Genomic DNA, 13,906 nt, shown 5'->3' on the forward strand with positions numbered 1-13,906 from the left:
GCCTGCCAGACCACAGCTCACACTCTCACACGCTCACACTCTCACACACACGGCGCGCTGTAGTATTATTATGTATTATAATATACCTGCGTGTGTGTGTAATACACAATAAGCGCACGCAACATATCATGCACACGCTACTCCAATGATACGTAACATAATATACATACAACATCATACTATACACACGCGTAACACAATTCGGCACACGTAACATACGTAATACGCAAAATACATAAAACGCCTATAAGATTGACAAGACGCGTAATATAGATCAGCACGACGAACACTCTGTACCACACACCCATCACACACAATATACTCAGCACCTACATTATAGAGAATTAATCACTCGATGCACATAACGTTAGCACAATAATAGCTTAGACATAATACGTACACCTAACACAGGAATACAAGCTGCTGCTGCTGCGATTATGGAGGTTGGTTCATTGGCATCGCTGTATCATCACCACCACCATCATCATCACCGGCACTACCATTCTAATCACCCTTCACCATCATTCCCGACATTACCACCAACACCGTGGCTCGTGTCAAAGCTGTTTAGGTGTCGTTGTGTATTGTGTCGTCCATGCCTCTCCGAGGGGAGCGGTGGTGTAGTGGTTAGCGCTACGGACCTGGCGACCCGAGTTCGATCCCCGCTCACGGCCAACATCAGTGACGATTATCTACCTGGGCGTCCCCGAGGTCGACTCAGCCTCAAATGAGTACCTGTGTAGTAAACATCGCATCTGGAGAGACAAAGGCGACCGGGCGTGGTGGTGGCCACCCACCCCCTCGTGTGCCTTCATAGGTGCTCGCTAACAGCACTTTCCCTAACAGTATGTTAAGGCTGTAGGGGGGATCTTTGTCTCTGTGTGTTGTGTGTGTTGAATGTGTGTTGTGTATCAATGTGTAGTAGTGTATGCGTGTTGTGTCGATGTATCAATGCGTAGTGCGTGTCAGTGTGTTTACGTTTTTTTGTTTTAGTGTTGTGTCTATGGGTCCATATGTTGTGTGTGTGTGTTGTGTGTCCATGTTGTGTTGTTGTTAATGCGTGCTGTGTCTTAAGTATCGATGTGTTGTGTATGTCAGTGTTTTAAATCTTGTGCGTTTGTCCCGTGTTTGTGTGCTGTGTCCGTGAATTGCTTTGTGTGTGTGTCAGTGTCTTTGTGTTGCGTGTGTGTGCATTGTGTATGTCAAACCCGTTGTGATGTGTGTCAGTGTCTGTGTTGCGTGTGTGTGTGCATTGTGTATGTCAAACCCGTTGTGTGCGTCGTTTGGGTATGTGTACGTCAGTGACTTACGTGTGGTGCGTGCCTGTCAAAGTGTTGTTATCTCTGTGTGTGTGGATACATGCCAACTCGCTGTGTCTGTGCGTGCCTCTGTCCGTGTCGACAGGACCAGTACAAGAACATCCCGATAGACATCCACACGAGCAAACTCCTGGGTGAGTCTCCACCCGACTGTGCCCCCCCCCCCCACAACAACACACCTTCCTCATCTCCCCGTCTGCACAAGGTGAAGCAACGATGCCGGTGGAATGGCATCGTTACGTAGCGTGTCCAACACAATCAGTAGCGTCACGTTGGTATAAATAAATAATAATAGAAATAAAATAATAAATCACGACGTTTCGGAGGCAACACAAGTCTCCGTCATCAGGTGCCTCTGAAACGTCGTGATTTATTATTTTATTTCTATTATTTCAAGATTGTATTTTCTATTATTTATTTATTTTCCCCTACGTGACTTTACCGAAAAAGCCTAAGAGTGTGAATCCTTACAGTCACGAAAGCTTCAAATCTTGAACAATCAGTAGCGTGTCCACCACAATCATGGGCGATACAGGCAGGCCGCTACCCTTGTCCCCGTGTCCCCGTGTGACACAGACTGACTGCTACCCCCTTGTCCCCGTGTCCCCGTGTCCCCGTGTGACACAGATTGGCTGGTCGACCGCCGTCACTGCGGGCTGCGTTGGCAGGGTGCAGTTGGCGCCATTCGGGAGAGGATCGCGGTGGCCATGCGGGACATGCCGGAGCACCCGGACATCCGCAGCCTACTGAGCGGCACACGTAAATCACACGCACCGCACTCACCGTACTCACCAGAACTCCAAGCTCACCGTACTCGCACGCCCTCACCTGTACGCTTCAAGCTCACCGTACTAACCTGTACTCACCACTCACCTGTACACTAAACGTATCATACTCACCAATACTCCAAGCTCACCGTACTAACCTGTGCTCACCACTCACCTGTACACCAAACTTATCATACTCACCAATACTCCAAGCTCACCGTACTAACCTGTACTCACCACTCACCTGTACACCAAACTTATCATACTCACCAATACTCCAAGCTCACCGTACTAACCTGTACTCACCACTCACCTGTACACCAAACTTATCATACTCACCAATACTCCAAGCTCACCGTACTAACCTGTACTCACCAATCACCTGTACACCAAACTTATCATACTCACCAATACTCCAAGCTCACCGTACTAACCTGTACTCACCAATCACCTGTCCACCAAACTCACCGTACTCACACGCCCTCACCTGTACACCAAACTCGCCGTGCTCACACACCCTACTCACCTATACTTCAAACACACACCGCGAGCAACTCACCTGCAGTCGCCTGTGCACCACACTCACGTACTGACATCACCTACACAGACATTACACCTGTACCCCACTGCACGCTGTACGCACGCGTTCACGCGTTTACATCTCGCCTCCGCTTTCTCACCTGCGCACCTCACCTGGATATGCCACCTCGAGTCACCTGCCCCCACCTGCACAAACTCAGATGTAGCGGGCATTCTGACCTCAATTCCAGACCCGATCTGTGTTTCAGTTGACGATGCTACTGACATGCACATACAGGGTTAATGTGGATGTCTAGCCTATGGAAACGGGATGCTCTGATTGCTGTGGTTATGCGATGCTGTGGTTACTGGTTGCTGTGGTTACAGGATGCTGTGTATCATGTCTTTGAAATGGTTATCCTTTGTTAATGGATGCTGTGGATCAGAGCTTGTTGCTATAGTTACAGGATGCTGCAGTTATCGAGTTTAGTGCGACAGTCTTCGGTTACCCTCGGTTACTATGCATGCTGTGTGTCAAGAGCTTGTTTCTCTGGATACGGGATGGTACTGGTTGCCACGATTACTGGTTGCTGTTGTTATGTGTTGCTGTGCAACCAGACATTCAATACTTCCACTGCCTGCGCATCGTGGAAATCCTGCGCTCCACCGAGGCCTCCAGCAAGAACATCTTCGGGCGATACTCCTCACAGCGGATGAAGGTTAGAGGGGAGGCCCAGCCATTCATCAGCTCAAAGTCGCGTGCCGTTCATTTTCTAAGGGTCACGCGTGAAAACGTTCACGCATTAAAGTCGGTCTTGACGCTCGCAATAAGCTTCTCGAATCCTGGTACGTGTACGGATGGATTCCATTTGTCCTTCGTTCAAATGAGACGTTCAAATTCCGGTCCGTTAATGAAGGAGAACGGAAGGTGAGCGGGTGAATCCGAGGACCCGAGTTTGAATCTCAGTGGCTTCCCACCGTGTTTCAACTCGGTTCTCGGGCGTTGCGAGTCGATTGTGGGCGGTGAAATATTCCAAACCCCCAGATCAATTCTGCCCCCTCTTTTTGTTACAGGACTGGCAAGACATCGTGTCGATGTACGAGAAGGACAATGTCTATCTAGGTTCGTATTGTGCGTGGGCGGACGCTAACGTCCGGGTGACGGCTGCAACACCCGACACTGGAATCGCAAATCTGATACAGTACAAATCCTATCAACATTGGCCGTGATCGCTCCACTGCTAGATGCAGGCCTCCGCAATCTGGTTCCATCTGTAACCGTCTCGCGACACGACAATCCGTTGAGCTGCTGCACACGAGCCGATTTCATCGCTCCGTCTCCGCGGTACGCCCCCCCCCCGTGCCCGTTCCCTTCTCGGGACCACCGGCCACCATCCCTCCTAGCGTCTCGCCTCGCCCAACGGGGACGGTCGATCGTCACGCGCGGAGACCTTCGATCCCTCAATGCGGAGGGCGCGTGCGTCACACCGCGTGCCATCGGTCCCGCAGTTTAACCCTCGCCCGTGCGTGCCGTGCGTGCCGTGTGTGCGTGCCGTGCGTGCGTGCCGTGCGTGCCGTGTGTGCGTGCCGCAGCGGAGCTGGCAAACATGCTGGCGCGCAGCGTGCTGTACGAGGCGCCCGCGGTGCGCCGCCAGATGGCCAAGTGCGCCGCCACGCAGCAGGAGATGTCGCGGCGGGAGGCCGAGTGCGCCAACGCGGCGGCGGAGCTGCGCGAGGGCTTCTACGTGGCGTGCCGCCAGCACGGAATCTCGGTAACTCACCAGCACGGAATCTCGGTAACTCGCCGGCACCGTCGCCGCACCAGCACGACATCTCGCTAACCGAGATGCCGTCTCGTGGTGGCGATTGCCCCTGTGTAGTGGTGGTGGCGATTGATTGATTGATTGATTGCCCGTATGCGGTGGCGATGGCGTTTGTGCCGCAGGGAGACAGCGTGCGTGACGAGCTGCTGGCGCTGCTGCGGGAGCTGCCGGGCACGCTGAGCGAAGTGGCGTCCGCGTCGGCGCTGCTCGCCCAGCACGTGGCGCTCTACCAGGCGTGCGTGGAGTTCGTGTGCGAGGGGTGAGACACGGCACGCGTGTGCGCGTACATGCGTGTGCGTGCGATTCGACGTTGGGGAGCGTTGGCGCATTGGTTAGCGCGCTGCGCTACAGAACTGGTGACCGGAGGTCAAATCCCGCTCATGCCCGAAAATTATCTGAACCGGTCCTGGGCTCTCCCTAGGTCTACTCAGCCTCAAATTAGTACCCTGGTACATGCGTAAAACATCACCACTCAGGAGACAAAGGCAGCCGGGCTTTGTGCTGGCCACCCACCCCCTCGTGTGTCGTGCCAGCCTTAATAGGCGTTCACTAACGGCACTTGCCCCAACAGTCTGTGAAGGCTGTACAGGGGATTTTTGTGTTAGTTAACCCACTACACCTGGGTCCGTAGACACGTACGTACTTGCACGTACACACATGCCGTGCGCGTGCGTCTCGTCAGTGACCGGGACAAGGTGCTGCCGCTGCTGAGACACGTGCAGCACAAGGGGAACACAACGGTGCACGAGTGGCGCACGGGGAAGCCCCCTTCCTCCCTGCACCCCCCCACCGTCCCCGCAGACAAAGGGGACCTCTCCTCACCGGCCAAGCAGGTGAGCGTTATCCCACTCGCCGGGTGAGTGTCATCACTCACCGGGTGAGCGTTACCCCCTGCATCATCAGCAGCAGCTACGATCAATCCGCTGTTGGATGGAGGCCTCCCCGAGACATTTCCGTCTTTCACAATCCTGCGGTGCAGCGGTCCGCCTCGCCACCTGTGCCTCGAGACGATTTCATCGCTCCGTTTCCTCGGCGAGCACGGCTCTCGGGAGCGTTCCAACGCATTCGGCTGCCACTCTGTCATTGCCGCAGCAGGCCATCGCATCCCCTCCTCGCCGGGTGAGCCGTAACCCCGCTCATCTGGTAAGCCATCGCCTCGGACAGACGATCGTGACTTTCGCTTCGCTTTTTCCACGGCGCCAAGGAGGAAGCCGGGGGAATCGATTTTGGCGACTTCACCGCGGAGACGCCGGTGGACGCGAGGAACGGTGGTGGTGAGGGTGACGCACAGCCCGGTGGCGAGGAAGCGGAGGGCATCGACTGGGAAATCAGCCTGGAGGGAGGCGGCGAGGTGAGCGTCGGTGCCGACTGCTTGAACGAGCGTTGTGGTGGTGACTCACCGCTCGCCACCGATGCTCGTTCACCTTCCATGATAACCAGTGGGGTGAGGGGCACGTGTGTCCACTCCCACACACAGTCACTTCAACCGCTTACCGCACATTACCCACAACCACTCCCCCTCGCCCACATGCCACCTGCGCCCGCCTCACCCACTCATCCACTTGCCATCTGCGCTCCCTTCACCCCTTGCATGCGTCAGGATGCCGGCGCCGGTGGTGACGGTGGTGACGGTGGTGATGCCGCTTGGACGATCGAGGTTGTGGACGACGGGAAGGAGTGCGACCCGGGCAGCCAAGGAGATGGTCGGTGGATCTGCTGTCACTGCGACACAGCCGGCCGGCACTCACGGCACCGCAGAGCACAGCTCACCACCGCCACACCGCGTCACACCACCGAATACCATGTCACACCATCACACACCGTGTCACACCACCGCCACACCGCGTCACACCACTGCGTCACTCCACAAACCGTGTCACACCACTGCTCACACGTCACAGCACCGCACACCACCGCACACCACCACATACCGTATGACACCACCGCCACACCGCGTCACACCACCATGACACACCTCCGCATCACACCGGTGTGTCTGTGGGTTCAGGAGCGGGCGAGGCTCACGGTACAGATGCCCTCACGGTGCTGGAAAACCTGGAAACGCGGAACCAGTTCATCGACGAGCTCATGGAGGTGCTTGCCCACCCCCTGCCCGCACGTGCCCCCTCCCCTACCCCCCTCCCTTACACCCCCACCCCCTCCCACCCCGCACAAAGGGACGCCACGGTGGTGAGATGTTAACTACCTCGCCTGGTATGCAGGAGGTCGTGGGTTCTATCCCGACCCCTGACGCCTGCTATATATTTGGAGTCTGGGTGTCTCTCTCTCCGGGTCCTCTGGTTTTTCCCACCACATTTAGAATCAACATCACGCGTTTAGATTATTGGGCTGCTATAAATTTCCACGTGATGAGCCCCCACTTCGTTGAGCTGTCATCTGTGGCCAGGTCGCTTCTGAAAAAGAGCTATATAGCTATACGCCGTGCTGGGCTTTAACGGATGAAATGAAAAGTAAAAAAAAATATTTTTTATTTCTGATGAACGCTTTCCAACTTATGTTTAACGTATCTTTGCACGAGACCTATCCATGCGTCCAGCAACTCTCGTGAAGACGATCCAACATGAGCCCAACGTTCCCTCTTGAACACCGGCCACATTAAACAAACGGTTTCCTTAAAACATTTGGAGAAACAAACCAGAGTGGAGGAGGAAATGTAGCAAATATGTGGACGCGATTTGCCGTGACAGCCGCCCGTTGGCTTCCACGATGCCAAGTAAATATTTCCGCGTGATTTTTTCCGAACTTGCTTGGTTTTACTTACCACTGGGAGCCCAGCAACAGTGGCCCAGTTCTGTCCCAAACGCAGCACAGGGACTCTGGCCATGAGCCTCAATCGCAGTCCGGCTCAGTCCCCAACGGGAGTGGGGAGGCGGTACACCTTGTTGACTTGCATCCCACTGGGATTTTTGCACACAGCGTTGGCGTACGGTGCTTTTTCTGGAAGTTTTTGCTGTATTTTCCTGGATTTTTCTGTTTGCGCATAGTCACTTAAAGATGTTTTCTTGTTCATATTTTAGTTTTTTGTTTGTTGCGGTTGCATACGATTCAAGAACCGAATGGCTCACGGGGCTATACCTAATACATGAAAACTGAAACCTCCCCAGCTCTCCATCTCACCCCCACCTCCCTCCCGTCTCTCGCCCTTTCATCATCTCCCTCCCTTGCCCTCTCCCGTCTCCCCGCTCTCACCATTTCTCCCCCTCGCCCCCATCGCTCCTCCTCACCGATCCCCTGCCTCTCACCCATCGAACCGTGGTGGCCAGATGTTATCTCCCTTGCCTGGTATGCAGGTCGTGGGTTCGATCCCGAAGCCTGTATATTTGGAGTTTGCGTGTCTCTCTCTCTCCCCGTGGAATTTCCTCCGGGTCCTCCAGTTTTTCCCTCCACGTTTAGAATCGACATCACGTGTTCAGAGTATTTGGCCGCTACACATTTCCATGTGACAATAAGCCACTTCGTTGAGCTGTCGTTTGTGATAGCCAGGGTGGTCGCTTCTGGAAAAGAGCTACACGGCTCAGTGCGCCTTACCTGGGAAATAAAATAAAACAGCTCATAGCTTTCACTTATCCCCCTCCGCCCCAGCTGGAGGCTTTCCTTGTCCAGCGCGCGGCGGAGCTGAGCGAGGAGGCCGACGTTCTGTCCATCAACCAGTTCGAGGCGGCGCCGCTCGTGCTGCAGGAGCAGTCGCGGCGCGGCGTGGAGGCCGCGCTGGGAGAGACGCGGGCGCTCACCCAGCGCCTCACCTCGCTCAAGATGCGCCAGCTCTTCATGATCCACGCGTCACCGCGGTGAGGTGCCACCACCGGGTGGTGGGGGGGGTTGGAAGCCGCGGGGGGAGGAGGTGGCGGGGAAAGGGTCTGCACGGCTGGCGTCGGCTTTGCTTGGTGGGAATTGATAGTGGACAAAACGTAGGATAAAGACGGTCACCGCATCATGCGCTTCTGCGACCGTCTGGAACGTTCTGATATTAGTAAGCCACTGGAGCAAAAAGGCATTTCTTTAAAACTGCCTGTTGTGTTTAGTTTGTTGTACTTCCCCATGCACCTCCGATTAGCACGGTTGGCTATGAAAGAAGTTCAAGCTACATACAAATAATCTTACGTTAGCACAAGAGGGGAGCGGTATACGTTCAAGTCAATTATCTTGAGTGGTTTATCATCATTATTATACAACCGGTATAAAAATAATAAATAGTATGTGACCGGGAAGGCTTACACAAGTTTCCCAGAATGACTGCCACAAGAGGATCCTGGGAAAATCAGAACGGGTGGCAACCTATAACTCTCACTTCGGACTCTTCCATTATCACATTACGAGACTCGGTGGGGAGTGGGCAGTCCAGTCGTGTTTGACCGCGGCTACCGCGTTCTCACGTTGTGCCGGCGCACGTGCGTGTGCATGTGTACGTGCACGTGTACGTGCACGTGCATGTGTACGTGCATGTGTACGTGCGTGTGCATGTGTACGTGCGTGTGCATGGGCGTGCAGTTACGTCGACCGGCTCACCACGACGCTGAACCAGAAGCTGCGGCAGGCGGAGGCGGCGCTGCGGAAGCGCGACGCGGCGGTGCAGCGCCAGCGGGAGGCGCTGCAGGAGCAGGTGGCGCTGCAGCCCAGCCTCGACGTGCTGCTGGCGCGCTCCCGGGAGCTACAGGCGCTCGTACGTTCGCTCTGTACGCGCCGTCGCTAACGCCGTCGCGTGCCGCTCTTTCTCGGGTTTTACGGGGCAACACTTTGGCAAAATTCAAATTTGAAAAAAAACGAGCGGCCAAAACCACCACTGCATCCTCAGAGGCGCAGATAAGAAGTGATGCATGATGGGTAGTGGGAACAGTAAGTGGCGAGGCGGGCAGGGAACTAAGTTCCTCCCCCAGAAATCCTCCAATCGGGGCGCCTGCTGGAAAACTGCGAGAGTTGGCAACACCAGAAGCATCCAGTGGGCAAGGGACACCCACGTAAACATTGTATCTGTACCCTTGGGGGTGACTGAACTCTATATATATTCTTCCAACCTTGGGAGTTGTATTTCTAAAACAGAATTGTTCCCCTGGCATCACAAATCGTACACTTGGAGTACTCTTCGATGTCACACCAGCTCACGGCGGCGTGTCGTTCGCAGATCGAGGGGGACATTTCGAAGCGCTACCACAACCGGCGCGTCAACCTGATGGGCGTGGCCGTGTGACGGCAAGCGGCGGGAGTAGCGAAGCCAGGAGCAGAGTCGCCGTGAGGATTTCGGCGCCCGCCAACCCGACCAGCACCTCGGTTGCGCGTTTCACGTCGACGGGAAAACTGGACCAGCGCACGGCTAGCTCCGTGCACCGGCCACACGGCGCGACATCCGTCACTCACCTTCGCCGCCGACTCCTACATCATTTCTCAGCACCACCACCATCAACACCACCTCCATTACCACCACTTCGGTTACTTACCACCACCATCAACACCACCTCCATTACTTACCACCACCATCAACACCACCTCCACTGCTACCACCTCGGTTACTTACCAATAGCCGCCATTCGCCACTAAGTAACGGTGATGGCACCACGGCGCCTGTGCCAGGCCAAGTGCACTTTGAGGCCACGTGAAGTGTCGAAGGCTCACTGACAGCTTGGGACAGACCCAGGTGCCATGGGTTGGCTGACTGAGATGACTGGTAGATGCACCAGCTGTACTCACTACTGCGCCAACTTGCTGTATTTTAGCCACCCGGCACTCCGCTCGTGAGTGTCGCTCCTCTGCCCTCCGTTGTTGCCCAGTAGCGTCCTTCACGAGCCTCCTCCACAGAGGCCGGTTACTTACCACCATCACCACCACCTCCATTATGACGATCTCGATTGCTACTGTCTACTACTCCAAAACATCTTCCCATCAGCACCACCAGCTACCAACACATCCACAACCAACACAACCACAACACCACCGCCCATTCACAGCCTCCAACCCTGTGCACTCTACCATCTCATACATCAATGGCTCCCACCTGCAACTCAAATCGCCTTCACAACACCGTCTACACCACCTCATACACCACCATTGGCACCATTAACCGCCTATACCACCACCACAGCGGTACAACCGAACTGGCCAAGATTCACACACTCGGGAGACCGGGCACAACTTAAAAAAAAGCGTGTTATCAATATTTACATGTTAAATCCGACGTCAGAGTCAGGATTTGAAATAATTATACAGTAGTGTGTATGGGCGTCGTATCATGTAATCTAAAGCAGCTGCCGTTACGCAGCGTCTATTTGCAACCAGTTTGTAGCATAACTGCATATACACTTAACAACCAAAGCAATTTAAATTATTAGTATTAAAAACCCCTATTTGCCATTACACAGTGGTGTCTGAATATTGACGGGACTTGAAAAAAAATGGTAACATTTTCAAATAAAATAATGAAACTGAACGCATGCACTTTTAAGGCAAAGGATTACTGATGCGGGCAGCGCACGTGTCGGACGACCTTTAGTGGGACGCGCGAGACGAACAACTCCAGCCCGTGTCCACGCACCACACGGGCAAACGGTCCGTCAAAACAGTCCGTCAGTCTCCACAGCCAGACTGTCTCCACGTCACGCAGATCGCGCAGATAGCGTGACGTGGAGACGTCGCGCAGACAGCGTGACGTGGAGACGAACTGTCCGTGTCGGGAGTGCATCTCGACACCCCAAAACGGTCGGGGACGGGCAGTACGGTGCGTCCAGAGTCTTGTGTTGACGCCAGACGGCCTTGCGCCATCTCCGGCCCATCTCCGCTCGCCAGACACGTGGACGGACGGTGCACGTCGAGAGAGAATGTGTCTGGCCGTTTGGTGTCGAGACAAATCTACAGCCGGTCTGCGTGACGGACGGACAAGACCGACGGCCGTTGCCCACATGCCACCCGTGTATGTACATTGCATCAGCCTCGTTTTTACGCGTGCTCAGGAGGTTAGGTTTGTCGGCAGTTTTAACAGGGAAGTGGAGGAGGGGGGAAACGTGGGAGGCCGCGGGGCTCCACCATCCCTCGCTCCACGGGAGGTGGAGTGCGACGCGTTGGTCAGGGGCGGAACGATTCATCCTCCTTCACCAGTTCGGTGAATCGTTAGCGACTCGAGGCGGCGACGCGATTTGACGATCAAGTATTTCTGTAAGATCGTTGTTGTTGTTGTTGCCGCAGGGGTTGAAGAACTAATTACGTACAGAGAGTACGGCGTGAAGAAAACCCGATAATTTTTGTGTGGGTATAGCGGGATTAAAAATCGACGTTTGTCGGCGAGTCGATGCATCATTCCACCCCCGACCTCGTCGCCACTTGCATCAGCAGCATCAAGGGAGACGCAACCCAAAGAGGCCTGTGCTGTGCAGCAGAATCCATTATACTGTACTTCACTGCTTCCACGTCTATGGTCCCCGCCTTCAACCCGCACTCTGTCCAGGGTGGTGAAGGATGGCCACGTAACTGCCCCACAACGTGGGGAGGCCCTCATCCAGCAGTGGATTGACCAAGGGACCGTGCATTTAGACGCGTACCCTAGGCCGTGTCCTAGGCCTCCTCACTCCCGTCCTTGGAACCCACCCCGGTACACAATTCCACGTTTGCCATTTTACCCGCGTTCACATGCACACCAAGCGGTTTACGAGCTTGCGAGCGCGCCCGGTGATTGTGAAAAACACATTTCACGTGACCTAGCGCTGGTTCAAATGAAAGACCGAGATGTCGTGCGTACGTGTGAAAGTGCGCGATTTCTAATTTCCCACGACGTCTCGATGTCAATTGAAACCAGGTCTGTCGCCTCTCCACGTGGAACGTGCACTGCAATCGCCGGGTGCGTACCACTCGTGACCACTCCGTTCGCATTGGAAGGGAGATGGAGCCACCAGCTAAACGGGCGCTTGGCGCGCGACGATCATTGCCAACAGGAGGAGGACTGTTGCCGGAAGTCGAATGACCCAGCGGTCTCTGTAAACGGGGCTAAGGCAGGAGTAGGAAACAAGATGGCAAACTGAGTAAGAAGTACCGTGGCAGGTCATGAGGATGAAGAACCCCCATCTATGAGACGAGAGCTCTACCCCTCTGTTGGGCTGCGTCCACCGCTAACAGTCCGTGTGTAACTCGCCTAGGTTGGCACAAGGCAAAGGGCGCGCGACAGCTTCTTCGCGTACAGCGTCAGGGGCGCAGGCCGATGGCACCTCGCCCCTCTAACCCTCGGCTCGCGTACACGCGCGCGCGTGCGTGCGCGTACTGCCGGGCACCGACGCAGTGCGGTTTCCGGTTAAAATCTCGGCACCCAGCCCTCGCGCCGTGGAAGTGCTCCGAGTCGGTTTGTCCTTTCGTTCGTCCGTTCGTCCGCCCGCCCGCCCGCGGGCTTGCGTCCTGCGGGTCGAGTAGCTCTTTGGGAGATTGCATCGTACAAATTATAGCAGCTGAGTCCTCGCCGCCCGAGTCCGTTCCGGGTGCTGGGGTAAAGGGGGAACTCGCCGTGCTAGCGGCACTTGATGGAGCCGCCGTAAACGAGGAGAGACCCCCCCCACCCCCCCCCTATCGGCACGGCGGCTCCTCCGTCATCCCGGATTCCCGGCGCGCTGTCCGAGAGACGTCGTCGTGCCCAGGCGGAGGTTTTCACTAGGAGGCTGGATTTCATTTTTTCATGGAGATGCTGCTTTCCGCTGCTTGGCTGCTCCCGCACGCAAACGCACGGTGGTTATATTTTCGCACGGAGCTCTGGGGGAAGCCGGGTTGCGGGGGGAGGGAGGGCGCAGCCACCCCCCCACCCCGCCACGTCCGAGCGCCGCACGGCATCGTGGTCCCGCCGTGAGTATTAATTGGAGGGCGCGGCTCGGACGAGCTCCTGGCCCCCTCCCGACCATCATCGCTCGTCTGTCCACCGAACGCACGGCGCAAGCGGAGCCAACACGGTTGCGCTCGCTCGAGTAAGGCAGCGTTGTCCCCCCACCCCCGCCGGGAGTTCCCTCCAATGCGTACGTAGTGAGCGGCTTGGAGCAGCGGTCGTCACGGCCTCGACGAGTTCCTCGCGTCTCAAGGATCGGCGGCGAGGGAAGACGGCGCCGCGCGGCCCGGAGCGGCTGTGGCGCCGTCCTGTCAGCTGTTCGTCGGCTGCGGCCGCGAGGACGCGAGGCCCAGGCCCAGCGCCGCCCTCGCTTGCGCCGCCGCCGCATCGTGAGTGGACGACGACGATGTCGTCGGCGGGAGGCCGTTGGCTGCGGCGGATGATGACGACGACGAGGAGGAGGATGAGGAGGAGGAGGTGGGGGTGCCGTGCTGGATCACCTGCTGCTGCTGGAGGTGCGCGGGGCCGAGGGCGTCGTCCGCAGGGCCCTCCTCCGGGTCAGCTGCGAGGGGCCGAGGGGGGGGGGGGGCACGGGGCAACGTGAGACAACCGGGGATGATGGGGTAATGATGGGGGGTGATGGAGAATTATGTTAATTGATGGATAACGATGAGA

General features: G+C 56.0%; 2 protein-coding genes across 6 annotated transcripts in view; one reads left to right on the forward strand and one right to left on the reverse strand.

Annotated features, from left to right (window-relative positions):
* CDK5RAP3 (CDK5 regulatory subunit associated protein 3) lies at positions 1–10,584 on the forward strand. The gene is made up of 14 exons (XM_078866091.1): positions 1–443; positions 1,405–1,453; positions 1,947–2,078; positions 3,224–3,324; positions 3,680–3,728; positions 4,199–4,377; positions 4,551–4,687; positions 5,111–5,261; positions 5,633–5,779; positions 6,029–6,131; positions 6,437–6,522; positions 8,032–8,237; positions 8,938–9,109; positions 9,569–10,584. The coding sequence occupies exons 1-14, from the start codon at positions 438–440 to the stop codon at positions 9,632–9,634; spliced, it is 1,584 nt and encodes a 527-aa protein (XP_078722217.1). The 5' UTR covers positions 1–437; the 3' UTR covers positions 9,635–10,584.
* Positions 10,568–13,906, reverse strand: part of LOC144938244 (cyclic AMP-dependent transcription factor ATF-7-like) — a 22,308-nt gene continuing 18,969 nt past the window's right edge. For all 5 annotated transcript variants that reach the window (XM_078866085.1, XM_078866086.1, XM_078866089.1 and 2 more), the window contains one exon: positions 10,568–13,793. In XM_078866085.1, coding sequence (XP_078722211.1) covers positions 13,543–13,793 — 251 coding nt within the window. In that variant the 3' untranslated portion in view covers positions 10,568–13,542. The remainder of the gene's footprint in view (positions 13,794–13,906) is intronic.

The sequence above is a fragment of the Lampetra fluviatilis genome, chromosome 21 (assembly GCF_964198595.1).
Source record: "Lampetra fluviatilis chromosome 21, kcLamFluv1.1, whole genome shotgun sequence".
Lineage (NCBI taxonomy): Eukaryota > Metazoa > Chordata > Hyperoartia > Petromyzontiformes > Petromyzontidae > Lampetra > Lampetra fluviatilis.